The sequence below is a fragment of the Macrosteles quadrilineatus genome, unplaced genomic scaffold (genome assembly GCF_028750875.1).
Source record: "Macrosteles quadrilineatus isolate MER2022 unplaced genomic scaffold, UCM_ALF_1.0 Scaffold_1__1_contigs__length_201487025, whole genome shotgun sequence".
In the NCBI taxonomy this organism is placed as follows: domain Eukaryota; kingdom Metazoa; phylum Arthropoda; class Insecta; order Hemiptera; family Cicadellidae; genus Macrosteles; species Macrosteles quadrilineatus.
Genome location: NW_026542594.1, coordinates 42,769,388 through 42,785,032, shown reverse-complemented (window position 1 = coordinate 42,785,032; position 15,645 = coordinate 42,769,388). Strand labels below are relative to the sequence as shown.

General features: G+C 33.7%; 1 protein-coding gene across 4 annotated transcripts in view; it reads right to left on the bottom strand.

The window, feature by feature from the left end:
• The window catches only part of LOC128982840 (ester hydrolase C11orf54 homolog), a 118,604-nt gene that overhangs the window by 78,994 nt on the left and 23,965 nt on the right, over positions 1 to 15,645 (bottom strand). For all 4 annotated transcript variants that reach the window (XM_054401875.1, XM_054401876.1, XM_054401879.1 and 1 more), the window contains exon 3: positions 6,018 to 6,116. In XM_054401875.1, coding sequence (XP_054257850.1) covers positions 6,018 to 6,116 — 99 coding nt within the window. The remainder of the gene's footprint in view (positions 1 to 6,017; positions 6,117 to 15,645) is intronic.

Below are 15,645 nucleotides of genomic sequence, written 5' to 3'. Positions count from 1 at the left end.
ATTTACACTGAAATGTCTCCTTAAAAATATCACATTTATCCCATATTGAAATAGAATTATTTAAACGAGTACTTAGGTTTGCTGCAACAGGGAGGGTAAAAGTTTTTGTTTTTTTGTTTGTAAAATGTTAATAGTTAGTAAGAAATAAAAACATTTTCCAAATTTGATCAAAATATGTTCATAACCAAGCAAACTACAACACTTAGGAGATTCAGCTGGTTCTTCTTTATAGTGAATGTGTTGATTTTCGCTCTGTGAATAATTAACTTTTTTTTACGTATTTTTGAGCTCGGACTCTCTTTAAAGTCGTTACAAGTTCAATTCTTTGTTTGCTACAAGCTACTCCTGTTACAAGAATGTCAACATCTAATGTATAGTCCAGGCAAATTAGGTTAAAAAAAAGGTAGTGATCCCCGAAAAATCGTCTTAAGCTGGAAAGTGTTTTAATACCTTTTGGGGGTCCCAAATAAGACTCCTGTGAGTTTGCGACGGATTTTGATGTCTGCTTAAGTTCTGTGCTGATTCTGATAATATGTTGAAGAGGTGATCCCACAATATACCTCAATTTGATGGGTAACATTCACTGCGATGGGCATGCCAGCGATCCATCGGGCTAGATTCCCATCACTGATTCCCCTATCTCGGAATAGCTCTCCACAATAAGATGTTGCTCTCATGAGCACTTACTTGTTCAATGGTCATATTACGCCATAATCCTGAACAATACTTTTTGCCGCATATTAACATATTATATCAATAAACAATATATAAATAAACAAGTAAACTATCACAACAGTTTTAATGTTCTCCATAAGAATAACATGGAAATTTTAAACTTACAGTTTTTTTATATTTTCCCTGTAAACCTTAGGCATACAACAAATCTTCAATATACTAAATTATTTTTTTTTTAAGCTCTACAAAACGGTTTAGAAAGAAATTGCAACATTTTATGTTGGGCAAAAATGGGAAAACTCATTTTACCCTATAAAACCCCCCATAAACCCCTGTTCTCATGGTCCGATCTTGCTGGTTCGCGAACTCGTTTGAATAAATATAGGTTTACACACTTATACCAAATTTCAACAAAATCTGATCATTTTTGCTCGATTTATCGCGCTAACAGACACATAAATTATATGAATATATATATATTTATATATATATATAAACTAGCTGTGTGCCCGTTCTACGCACAGGGATATTATAGTAGTCAGTTGAAACCTTCTTATATAAAGAACAGCAGTTGGTTTGCATATTTTCAGATATGCTGTGTGACGCATAGCGGCACGCTATATTTTATATAGTGTAAGCATTTCGTGAAGCTGGGCTGCATGACCATCTCGTTACCTGCCGCGACTGCATTAACGCGCTATCCCCACCTCCCTTGACTCTTGTCCTCCCGTCCTTGCTCTTCCAGCCGCCGTTAAAGGTGCAGCAGAATTTTCTGGCCCTTCACAGTCTATTATGGATAAGTCTTTTACCATAACTATTTAGGACTAAAACTAGAAGTAATGTCTGGCTAAGTTCAGGAAACAAGCGGGGAGCCCTTCTGGCTCACCCGACAATTGAAATGAGGTAAATTAACTCTTATCTGAGATGGCTGCCTTCAGCAGCCATCCTTATCAAACCTGAAAATTGCAGTCACATGTTCCCAGAATGTAGGTTATTAGTTATCAATCAAATTCTTACATATTTCACATTCAGTATTCAATTTACGTACTATTCCATTTGCCTTGCAATATTTCTAAGTAATTATCCATGTTCAGTTCATAGTTGGAAGGATAGGTTAGTTAAGTTAGTGTAAATCAAAGCTGGCTAGGCAGGTGTTCTGATTTGGGTAAAGATCTCCGTCCCTCTGGTCCCCAGCAATCTTATTGGTAGGTAGCAGATTCAGCACGCTTCCACACAACCATACCGCTCCCATACAGCTACAGCTGGCAAAACTATCATACAAACCTTCGCAAATACAGTATCTGACAGTTTCAAGCTAAAAAAAATGCTTTATAGAACTACGAGGCACAGCCCTAAAGTAGGCCTATGATTGAAAGTTACTTTCCACAATGGTTTAAAGTAGTTAAAATACTACCTCAACCTCACCATTAAACATTCCGGTTGACATTTTCATTATCAAAGGTGCTCTTGTCCTTTCTGTAAAACACTGAGAAATAAGGACATTAATGCATTACCAACAGACATACACACAAATATATAGAATTTAATAATGGAATTTGCTACGCTTTAACCATAGCAAAGTACATATAAAGTTAGTATTTGCAATCTTTGTTAGTGTTATCAAACTTTGTCATAACAATTTATATTTGCTTAGTCCGAAGATGACCCGAAATGCTGTTGAAATGACGGCTTACTATATGAAATGAAGTACTAAATATGATTTAGATTGGTAATTTACAACACACAGTTCACAAACTATTGATACATAAAAGCGTAAACAATTCATGATGGTTTGCTCAACAAATGTTTTACTCAAATGTGTTATAATTTTTTTAGCACAAACTAACATTTTGGAATCCAGACAGAAAAAGCAAAACTTATACAGTAAGACATCAATTAAATTGAATACGACTGTAACAAATAAGGTGCAACACCAACGATAACTAATTTGTAAATAGTGATGTGTTGGTACGCAAAAATTATTCTTGCTGATAAGATAACACCGATTCTAAGGAAAAGAACCAGTACAAGAACCAACGTTTACAGTTAAGAACTATATTACAGTAGAACCTCTTTAATCCGAACCCCTGTAATCCGAACGTCCACTAATCCGAACGCTTCGTTGCTGTACTCTATACACAGTACAGTAGTTCTTTATTGTATAATGTATTTATTTATATACGCACCGTAATTATTTCAATTGTAATGTACACTACTGTTTATTCCCTATGTTCTCTACTGTATTATATAAACACTGTATTTTACTTTATAAAGCATTTTTCACTTTTCCCTAGCTATTGTTATGTAAAAACAACAATATGTTCTGTAATCCGAACTATTCAATACTCCGAACTACCCCCGGTCCCAATTGGTTCGGATTAAAGAGGTTCTACTGTACATCCGACCAATTAAATGCGTTAATCAAATCCCAAGGTTATTGATCTCTCTTGGTTTTGAATTTTCTCACAAAAAGTTATCGGAAATCAAAGCTATTTCCCATTACAGTAGACCCCCTCTTAATCGACCATAATGGGACCGGACCTAGGTCAGATAACTCATAAGGTCGATTAAAACGGGCAATCCCTAAAAACATAACATAAAAAATTGCTGTTCATTTGGAATTGAATTGTATAATCAATATTTTGAAGTCGTACTTTTTTTTTACTATTTATAAAATAAACTACATTTATCTAATTTTTTTGTATTGATAGAAAAGTCACAAGCACGTACAGTAAACACAAAACACGGTTACGTCAAATTACTTAAAGTGGAATAAATTATAGGTGTAGGCAAGGGTCAATAAAAATGATTATTTCAGTAACTTTACTACTGTAATATTAATTTATGCTTGTCAAATCTATGGTACGGTAATACAATACCGAAATTAAACATACACATACATACATTTACAACACACACATACACATACATTTTGTCGAAATTAAAGATACAAACAACCATTTTGTTACGAGACAAGGATGTTTATTTATAGCCTTTTACTGGAGGCTCGAGTGACAAAAACTATCTTGACCTTGAAGTCGTTAACCCCCCTGCCCTCCATACAAGTTGCGTTGTTTGTTAACTCTAGCAATAAGATAATCAGTTATAAAAATCTTAGCACACTTTACGATTTTATAAATTTACCGCACAGATAACAAACCAGATGTGCTCGCGCTACGAACAATGATAACAAACTGGCAATATGGAATATTTTTTGGGATAGGCCTAAATACAAAATGTTTTATCTTAGTCACAGGAGATAAGCGTATGGTTCCCATCACCGAGCGTGGGAGCGGAAATGCCGAGATTCATAGAAAGCGACGATTAAACCAAACTGCTCTCAAAGCAAGGTCGGTTAAAACAAACTGTAATATTTTACGATCAAGGGCGGATTATCCTATTATCGGTTAATGCGAGGTCGGTTATTAGGGGGTCTACTGTAATTGCATTATTTCTAAACAACTTTTAATGCAAACATATCGGTGACAGTTTGAAAAAAACAACCTTATCCAAACAACTTTTTGTTATTTAGTAGATGACGTATTCTCTAAACGATGTTTTGTATACCTAGTAAAAATTAGAAGGAAATGTGAAAAAAATCACACAATGTTGGGTTTTTAAAGTTTTTAATTTTTTTTCCTAAGTAGGTAGGGCTATCCTTTTTTATCGAGCTCAAACCTGGATTATGGATATAAACACGGAGAAAAAACTAATTTTTTTTTTAAATACAGTCCTGCGCAAAATCTTTGGCCCTACTAAAGAAGATGTATGGAGAAATAAACATAATCAGGAACTAAGAAACCTGTTCAAGGAGCCAGGTATAATTGCAGAGGCTAAAAGCAGCAGGCTTCGCTGGACGGGCGACATCATTAGAAGAGAGGAAACTAGCACACTTGATCAAATATGGAAAAGTGACCCACTGGGGAGAAGACCACGAGGGAAACCGAAGAAACGCTGGACAGATAAAGTAAAGAAAGATATGGCCAGGATGGAAGTCAATGAGGATACCGCAAGAGACAGGGTGACATGGAGGCAGTGTGTTGGTGAGGCCAAGTGCCACTTGGGGTACAAATAGCCATGGGAGTAAGTAAGTAGGTAGGCCATATATTCTAGGGAAAAGTACCGGTATCAAGGATCGTTGTCGAATAGGTTGTTATGAATAAATGGGTAGGCCTACATACCCAAGATATGGGCTATGGGCCCATTGGCTGTATGGTTCAGCACATAGCAGTGAGTAGAAACCGAGAGGGACACATTGGAAAAGCGAGTTTAGCATCATCCGTAATCCTCTGTTACAATCACCCACTGCAGTTGTGATTTTTTACTTTACACTTTACACAACTGTCCTTGAAGCGCCGCCAATGAGTGGAAACCTTGCTTGTAAGCTATTGGCGACGTTGATTTAATAAATGTAAGTTTCCCAGCCCTATACAACACTGATTCAAGATCTTTTTCCCGGTTATCAAAACTCAAGAACAATTGTATACACAAAGAATCTCTAATTTCATTTACGGTTACCCTACACATTATTGCACTTGTGATTAATTAAATACGTTATGTAAGGAAAATCGTTTTTAATCTCACTTGGTTTGGATTTGCTTTCAAAACGTGATCGGAAATGGTTACGGTATTTGTAAACAACATTTAATTTAAACATATCAGTGACAAAAATAGAAAAAATATTCTTGATCCGAACAGCTGTTCCTTATTTAATAGATGATTATGTGACAGACATTGGGAGAAAACTTGAAAAAAATCGCACGAAATTGGGTTTTTAAACGTCTGTCATTTTATTTACAAAGTAGTGAGGCCATATTTTAATGGCTAAAGACACTCTCGCCAATCCAGTGAACACATTAAAATGATTTGGATCTTGATAGGTACTCTCGTTTTCAGGAGAAGGCCACGTAAAATGCCTCTTGGGCCGTGACAGACAGACAGAAATAGAGATGAGACTTGTTTCGGCTTCTTTAATGTATAAAACGTAAAAATAACCTAAAAATTTTTAACTCTGAGCAATGTACAGACAAAATTCTTAATTTTATTTACATCGATATATATAGGCCAATATATATATAAATATATATATATATATATAAGTTTGAACGAATGGTGTTTTTAGCCTCTGGGGACCTCAAAAGGAAAAAGTAAATCGGTCCCGGGTCCAGGTCTTACCATGACACCTACAGTAATAGCTTATTCCGTATATGGGAAATTCGCTAATAAGACAAGAAAAAAATTAGTGGCACTTCTTTGGTAAGCTTTTACACCCACAGCTTCCTAAACTACAGTATAAATTTTGTTTTACTAATAAGAAACAAACATAATTTAGAACAACAAACCTTGTGAAGCCAATGAAAATGGCTTCTTTGTCAAATCTGGGCAGTTGACGATGCTGATGTCAACATTTTCAAAGTTTTTTGAGAGACCATCCTTCAAAGCTGAAACAAGAAAAAATTACATCGTTTTACGTATGATGAGTAATATTATTCGCTGTAGGTAGACCATTTCAGAAATGTTGGCATTTTTGAAACATCCTGCAGTGTTGCTTTTCAGGGTTTTAATTTCACAAAAACGGTCTGGAGGTAAAATAAACTAACAACTGAGTTAATCTTGTAGTATTAAATACCCCCGCCGCAGTAAACCTGCAGACTAAGCGAATTTCCATTTACCTGGCTGGATTTCTACTAAAATATACCCTCAAAATTGTCAGATTTATTTCCTATTTAAATACCGTAACATTAATTTTAATGAGTATCTAGGTTTGGTGCTACAGGGAAAGTATTGAGGTGTGTTTTTGTTGAAATGTTTATAGCTTAGAATAAAATAAAAAAAATTGCCAAATTTGATTAAAATATATCCATAAACAAGCAAACTACAACAGTTTATTTATTCTCCATAATAGTGGGGTCGTATAGCTGCATATAGTGGCAGAATATTTCAGTTCTGGCGGAGAGGCTGCAATTTTAGGTGGTTATAGTATACAAGTTTCTGAACCTAAAACCACCCAGACCCAAATTTTTAAGGACCTCGGTCGTCCGTAATGACGTCATCAAAATGGCGGCCGTAAGAGGATGCTGGGTCCCCATGAATTGGCTATAACGACCGAATGCCTGAACCGATTTTCATGAAATTTGGCACACAATATTGAATACATTATCTTGGCCTGGGTTGAAAATGGTCAAGTTCATCAAGTCATTTCAAAATGGCGGCCGTTAAAACCTAAAATTAAAAAAAAATCATTCAGTGTTTTGTGTTCTCAACTCCCTCCAGAGGTCTGCAGCAACCTATTCACTTTCCTTGCAATAAAAGGTTGCATTACAGTCTCTGCATTTCATGGAATAGGCAAAATACCCCCACCACAGCTAACCTGCAGATTAAGTGAGTTTCCATTTCCCTGATTTGATTTTCAATTAAATCAATTTCAATAACATTAGGTTTCATGAGTACCTAGGTTTGCTGCTACAAGGAGATTAATAAAGTGAGTTTTATTAATATATTAATAGCTTAGTTTAAAATAAATAAATTTGCCATGTTTCAAAAATGTAATCATAAACAAGCAAACTACAACAGTTATGTACTCTCCGTAATAATAACATAGGAGTTTTAAATTTACAATATTTTGAATTTTCTCCGTAACCAATAACCTCATAAAAACACTTCAATTCACTAAATTTTTGTTTGATTAAGATCTTCAAAATAGTTTAGAGAAAAATTAGGGAATTTCATGTTTTGAGGGTCAAACATGAGGTTCGAACATAAGAAAACCCAATTTTTACCCCTTAAATTACCCCAAAAACCCCGTTGCCCTGGTCCGATCACGCTGATTCGCGAACTTGTTGAAGAAACGTTGGTTTACACGTTTTTGCAAAATTTCATTAAGATCGGATAATTTTTGCTAACGGACACACGAATATACAGTATGTTCAAAAAAGGTAGGGACAAAGTTTACGAATTGATTCATTGGATCAAAATAAGAAGAACATAAAGAATAACATTTTTTTACAAAATCGCTTTGTTAATAGATATCCATCATTTTATATGTTTTTCATTAACATTTTATCCTTTATAACTTATATTGAAGATATTGGCAATTAATAATGAAATGTACCGGTATAATTAAATTTACAAGTTCAACAAGGCAAATAAATATAAAATAAAAAAAATTATTATATATTTAATTATACAATTCATTATTTTATGCTTTGATAATTTTGACTGAACTTTTATGAAAGTTGGTATTGATGTAAAGGTAGAAGATACCAATTAATTTTTTTATTCGAACCAGCATGATCGGACTATGGGAACAGGGATTTACAGGGGGGTTTTATAGGGTGAAATTTGGTTTTTCCCATTTTGGACCAAAAAACATAAGATTTAGCAATTTCTTTCCAAACCATATTGTGGAGCTAAAAAAAAAAAATTAATTTAGTATATTGAAGTGTCATTATGTGCCTAACACGGTAACCAAAAAAAATCAAAAAAATATTTAAACTTAAAATTCCCATGTTATTTATATGGAGAATAAGTAAACTGTTGTATTTTGCTTGTTTATGAACATATTTTGATCAAATTTGTAAAATTTATTCATTTCATACTAAACTATTACATTTTATAAAAAAATACATTTTTACCCTCCCTGTTGTAGCAAACCTAAGTATCCTAAGTATACTTAGGTTAGTAGTACTCGTTAAACAAATGCTATTTCAATGGGGAATAAATGAGGTATTTTTAAGGAGATATTTTTGAGTAAATCCAATCAGGCAAATGGAAATTCGCTAAGTCTGCAGGTTTGCTGCGGCGGGGGTATTATAAGGTAATTGGTTACGGAGAAAATTTAAAACATTGTAAATTTTAAATTCCCATGTTATTATTACTTATATATTATTACATATACTTATATGTTATTATAATACATGTAATATATTAATAAAAGCCGCAGCAAACCTGCAGACTAAGCGAATTTCAACTTGCCTGATTACATTTTTACTAAAATATTTCCATAAACAATAAGACATATTTATTCCCAATTTAAATAACATTAGATTTAACAAGAGCTTAGGTTTGCTGCTACGGGGAAGGTAAAAAGTGTTATTTGACCATATATCAATAGTATAGGATAAAATAAATAAATTTGCCAAATTTTATCAACATATATCCATACACAAGTAAACTACAACATTTTTTATTTTCTCCATAAGAATAACATGGGAATTTTAAATTACATTTTTTTTTTTTTTCTCCGTGACCGTTAGGCATAAAACAGCGCTTCAATATACCCAATTATTTCTTTTTTTAAGCTCTACAAAATAGTTGAGAAAGAAATTGCAAAAATTTGTATTTTTATGATTAAAAATGGGAAAAACCCGTTTTTAGCCCATAAAACCCCCCATAAACCCCTGTTCCCATGGTCCGATTATGCTGGTTCGCGAACTCGTTCGAATAAACGTAGGTTTGCACGTTTGTACCAAATTTCATCAAAATCGGATCATTTTTGCTCGAGTTATCGCACTAACGGACGTACATATATAAATATATATATATATACAGGGTGTATCAGAATTCGTGTCGGATATTTTAGGGTATTGTTCCTGGGTAAGAAACAAATCCAAATATCATTTTAAAATTGACCGGAAGTCCTTAGTTACTCACACAGCCGCCATTTTGTTTTTTTCACTTATTAATTGTTTTCTAAAAAATGGTAAGAGATAAAAAATTGAAATTTTGTAAAAACATTTATGACAACTAGACAAAGCTACAAAAAAATTATGAACATTTTTAAAATTCATAAAACAAAATGATGGCCATTTAAAATTTTGTTTCTTTAATTACTCAAAAACCGCTGAGTTAACAAAAAATTTACAAGGATAACATTTTTAAGATAATTTAATTACAAATCGATTGACATCTTAACCGTTAAGATTGGAAGAATATTAACTGAGTTATTAAAAATTTTTAATGGCCGCCATTTTGTTTTATGAATTTTAAAAATGTTCATAATTTTTTTGTAGCTTTGTCTAGTTGTCATAAATGTTTTTACAAAGTTTCAATTTTTTATCTCTTACCATTTTTTAGAAAACAATTAATAAGTGAAAAAAACAAAATGGCGGCTTTGTAAGTAACTAAGGACTTCCGGTCAATTTAAATATGATATTTGGATTTGTTTCTTACCCAGGAAGAATCTGGAGGGAGTTGAGAACACAAAACACTGAATGATTTTTATAAATTTTAGGTTTTAACGGCCGCCATATTTAAATGACTTGATAAAACTTGACCATTTTCAACCCAGGCCAAGATAATGTATTCAAGCACTTGTGTGCCAAACTTCATGAAAATCGGTTCAGGCATTCGGTCGTTATAGCCAATTCATGGGGACCCAGCATCCTCTTACGGCCGCCATTTTGATGACGTCATTACGGACGACCGAGGTCCTTAAAAATTGGGGTCTGGGCGGTTTTAGGTTCAGAAACTTGTATACTATAACCACCTAAAATTGCAGCCTCTCTGCCAGAACGAGAACTGAAATATTTTCCTGCTACCCAACCCGACTATAAGAATAACACGGGAATTTTAAATTTACAGTTTTTTTTTAGCGAATTTCCCATATAGGGAATAAGCTATTACCGTAGTACTCATGGTAAGACCTGGACATGGGACCGATTTTTTTTTTTTTTTTTTTGAGGTCCCTAGAGGCCAAAAACACCATCCGTTCAAATTCATATATATTTATATATATATATATTTATATATTTATATATATCTCTATATATACAGGGTGTCCCGGAACTGTCTACCAATAGTTTAGGGCATTGCTCCTGGGTAAGAAACATACCTAAATATCATATTTAAATTGTCCGGAAGTCCTTAGTTACTCACACAGCCGCCATTTTGTTTTTTTCCGTTATTAATTTTTTTCTAAAGAATGGTTAAACATACGAAATGGAAACTTTGCACAAACATTTATGACAACTAGACAAAGCTACAACAAAATTATGAAGATTTTTCAAATTCACAAAACAAACTGGCGGCTATTTTAAATTTTTATAAAATCAACTGTTTTTGATTTAATTAAGAAACAAAATTTTAAATGGCCGCCATTTTATTTTATGAATTTGAAGAATCGTCATAATTTTTTTGTAGCTTTTTCTAGTTGCCATTAATGTTTGTGCAAAGTTTCCATTTCGCATGTTAAACAAATCTTTAGAAAAAATTAATAACTGAAAAAAACAAAATAGCGGCTGTGTGAGTAACTAAGGACTTCCGGACAATTTGAATATGATATTTAGGTATGTTTCTTACCCAGGAGCAATGCCCTAAAATGTTGGTAGAGAGTTCCGGGACACCCTGTATATATATATATATTGTACATACAGGGTGTCACAAAAAAGTGTGATGGGCTATACAGGACCTAATTCTACATGCGAAAATAAGTCAAAAATGAAGAATAATTTTTTTTGGATTTCGGCTTAGTTTAGCCGTAATGCCCCATTTTGTTTTTTGGGGAAAATATGTATTATTTCAAAATCCCTTTGAGATATTTTTACGAAACTTGGTAAAATTGTTTACACTATAGTAAGTAACATTTATAAAAAAAATTATTATTTTAACTTTCCAAATTTCAAAATGGCGGCCGTTTGAATTTTTTAATGCCAAATTTCATGAAAACCGGTACCTAAATCAAAATTTTGTAAGAGGTCAAAGTTTTAGTATTTATTATGACAAATCCAACAAAACAAAAATGAATAAAATCGGTTCATAAATAAAGAAGCTGTGTTTATTTTAGTAATTTAGACTGAAATTACTTAATACGTTACATAAATTATTACACTACATTTAATACATTTTAATATTAATAATTTCAGTCTAAATTACTAAAATAAACACAGCTTCTTTATTTATGAACCGATTTTATTCATTTTTGTTTTGTTGGATTTGTCATAATAAATACTAAAACTTTTGTCTCTTACAAAATTTTGATTTAGGTACCGGTTTTCATGAAATTTGGCATTAAAAAATTCAAACGGCCGCTATTTTGAAATTTGGAAAGTTAAAATAATAATTTTTTTTATAAATGTTACTTACTATAGTGTAAACAATTTTACCAAGTTTTGTAAAAATATCTCAAAAGGGATTTTGAAATAATAAATATTTTCCCCAAAAAACAAAATGGCGGATTACGGTTAAACTAAGCCGAAATAAAAAAAAAAGATTCTTCATTTTTGACTTATTTTTGCATGTAGAATTAGGTCCTGTATAGCCCATCACACTTTTTTGTGACACCCTGTATGTGTGTGTCCGTTAGCACGATAACTCAAGCAAAAATGATCTGATTTTGATGAAATTTGGTACAAACGTGTAAACCTACATTTATTCGAACTAGTTCGCGATCCAGCATGATCGGACTATGGGAACGGGGGTTACGGGGGGTTTTATGGGGTAAAAATAGGTTTTTCCCATTTTTGACCCAAAAAACATAAAATTTAGCAATTTCTTTCCAAACCATTTTGTAGAGCTTAAAACAACAAATAATTTAGTATATTGAAGCGTTATTATGCGACTAATGGTTACGGAGAAAATTCAAAAAAAATTGTAAATTTAAAATTCCCATGTTATTCTAATGGAGAATAAGTAAACTGTTGTAGTTTGCTTGTTTATGAACATATTTTGATCAAATTTGGAAAATGTTTTTATTTCTTACTAACTATTAACATTTTACAAAAAAAAAAAAAAAAGTTTTACCCTCCCTGATTCAGCAAACCTAAGTACTTGTTAAACTAATTCTATTTAAAACGGGAATAAATGTTATATTTTTAAGTAGACATTTCAGTATAAATCCAATCAGTCAAATGGAAATTTGCTTAGTCTGCAGGTTTGCTGCGGCGAGGGTATTTATTTCTGTAACCGTTAGGTATACAACAACGCTTCAATATACAAAATTATTTCTTTTTTAAGCTCTACAAAATTGTCAAGAAAGAAATTATGAAATTTTGTTTTTAGAGTCAAAAATTGGAAAAACCTATTTTTACCCTATAAAACCCCCCATAAACCCCCGTTCCCATATTCCGATCATGCTGGTTAGCAACTTGTTCAAATAAATAAAGGTTTACACGTTTCTACCAAATTTCATCAAAATCGGATCATTTTTGCTCAAGTTATCGCGCTAACGGACACATATATATATATATATATATATATATCTAATATATAAAATTCTCGTGTCACAGTGTTTGTCTGCAAACTCCTCCGGAACGACTTCACCGATCGTTATGAAATTTGGTGTGTAAATTCTGTAGGTATGCGAATCGGACGTAAACTATTTCCCGTTTCGAAATTCTTAAAAGGGCTCCGCCCCAGTGGCTCTGGAGTTTCCCATGTTAACCTTGAGAAATGGAATTAATGAATCTTAACAGCTGTTTCAATTAAACAAGTTGGTTCTGTTCTATGATGTTCAATAGCATTAAAGTTACAAGGATTACCAACAGGGTGCAGCACTATTATTTCTTTTACATTTATGACAACAGCTAATTTGCAACCAAAAGGTGAGTGAGCGTAGCGAACGAACTTCAACCTGGAGGCGAGTGAGCGGCAGCGAACGAGCTAACCTGAAGGCAAGTGAGCGCAGCGAACGAGCTCCAACCTGGAGGCGAGTGAGCGTAGCGAACGAGCTAATCTGAAGGCAAGTGAGCGCAGCGAACGAGCTCCAACCTAAAGGTGAGTGAGCGTAGCGAACGATCTCCAACCCAAAGGTGAGTGAGCGTAGCGAACGAACTTCAACCAGGACGTGATTGAGCGATGCGAACGAGATCATCTTGAAAATTAAACGTAACGGTACTTTCTTTCCATCGGTCTGTCTTAGGGGAAACCTATAACTTAGGCGATACGAAGTTCGCCGGGTCAGCTAGTATATATATATATATATATATATATGAATTTGAACGGAGGGTGTTTTTGGCCTCTGGGGACCTCAAATCGAAAAAGTAAATCGGTCCCAGGTCCAGGTCTTACTATGATTACTACGGTAATAGCTTATTCCCTATATAGGAAATTCACTAAAAACTTTTCCAAAACTTGTGACAGCTGGCCTGACCAAACTACTGGACCAAATTACACACGGGTTGTACCAAAGAAAGGTTATCGGTCCTATATGTGCAGGTTTTATTTGTATTTTGAAAATATTTATGTTAATTGGGTCAAAAATGGAAATTAAACTCTTCTTATGGAGATTTGACATGGGGCCAAATTTTTAAGCTTACGACAGCCACCCTGACCATACTACTGGACCAATTTACACGCGGGTTGTACCAAAAGAAATGTTATGGATCCCATATGTGCAGGTTTTATTTGTATTTTGAGAATATTTATGTTAATTGAGTAAAAAATGGACATTCTACTTTTCTTATGGAGATTTAACATGGGGCTAATTCTATATATAGACAAGCATGTTTACTGAAAACCTTTTTTTCAGCTCCTGTGTATTGCAGGGAAAATAAAATCTATGCATACTATTAGAAAGATATTTCCCTGTAGATGTGCAGAATCCCTTTATAAACTAGGCATGCGGTCTCAGGTCCGCCAATTGAGCGGAGTAAGCAAGCATTGATATAAACAAATAATTTTATTGATCATTACATACATCATGATTCGAGCCCATCGTTATAAGCAATTTTCTTGAGTCTTTCCATCTCTATTTGCTTTGCTTGCCATTTGCTATTCTTCTTTATGTTTTAGCGAATTTCCCATACAGGGAATTAGCTATTACCGTAGTACTCATGGTAAGACCTGGACCCGGGACCGATTTACTTTTTCGTTTTGAGGTCCCTAGAGGCCAAAAACACGATCCGTTCAAATTCGTATATATATTTATATATGTGTTCGTTAGCGCGATAACTCGAGCAACAATCATCCGATTTTGATCAAATTTGGTACAAACGTGTAAACTTACGTTTATTCAAACGAGTTCGCGAACCAGCATGATCGGACTATAGGAACAGGGGTTTATGGGGGGTTTTATGGTGTAAAAATAGGTTTTTCCCATTTTTTACCCTAAAAACATAACATTTTGGAATTTCTTTCCCAACCATTTTGTGGAGCTTAAAAAAAGAAATAATTTAGTATATTGAAGCATTGTTGTATGCCTAATGGTTGTGGAGAAAATTCAAAAAAGTGTAAATTTAAAATTTCCATGTTATTCTTATGGAGAAAGTTGTAAACTGTTGTAGTTTGCTTGTTTATGAGCATACTTTGATTAAATATGGAAAATGCGTTAATTTCATACAAACTACAGTTGAACCTCGTTAGTACGAACCTCAATTAAACGAATTCCTCGATAAGACGAATTTTTTTTAATCCCCTTGACACTGTCATATAGGTCAATGCTAAAAACACCTCTATACAACGTAGTAATTAAGTTAAAAACCTCCATAAGACGAATTTGTTTGTGACATGGGCTAGGACTGATTAACCTCTATAAGACAAATTTATCACAATCTTAACCTCCATAGTACGTAGTTTTCAAAACAAACAGAAGCTTGTCTCAACATGAAACCCCCACCCATCCCACCTCCTTCCTCAGTCATTGTTTGGAGAAACCTTGGAGCGAGGAGAAACCTCTATAAGAAGAAAAACAGCAGCATTAAACCTCGATAAAACGACCCTCTTTATTAAGAATACCTCTATAATACCAATTTTTCCCGTACCCATTGAAATTTGTCTTATAGAGGTTCAACTGTATTAACATTTTACAAAAACACCTTTTTACCCTCCCTGTTGCAGCAAACCTAAGTACTTGTTAAGCTAATGCTATTTAAATAGGGAATAAATGTTATATTTTTAAGGAGACATTTTAGTGTAAATCGAATCAGGCAAATGGAAATTTGCTTAGTCTGCAGGTTTGCAGCGGCGGGGGTATTTGATCCTCTCTATGGGAAATGGCTCTATCAGCAAGCCCTCGATGGTTCTTACTCTTGACAA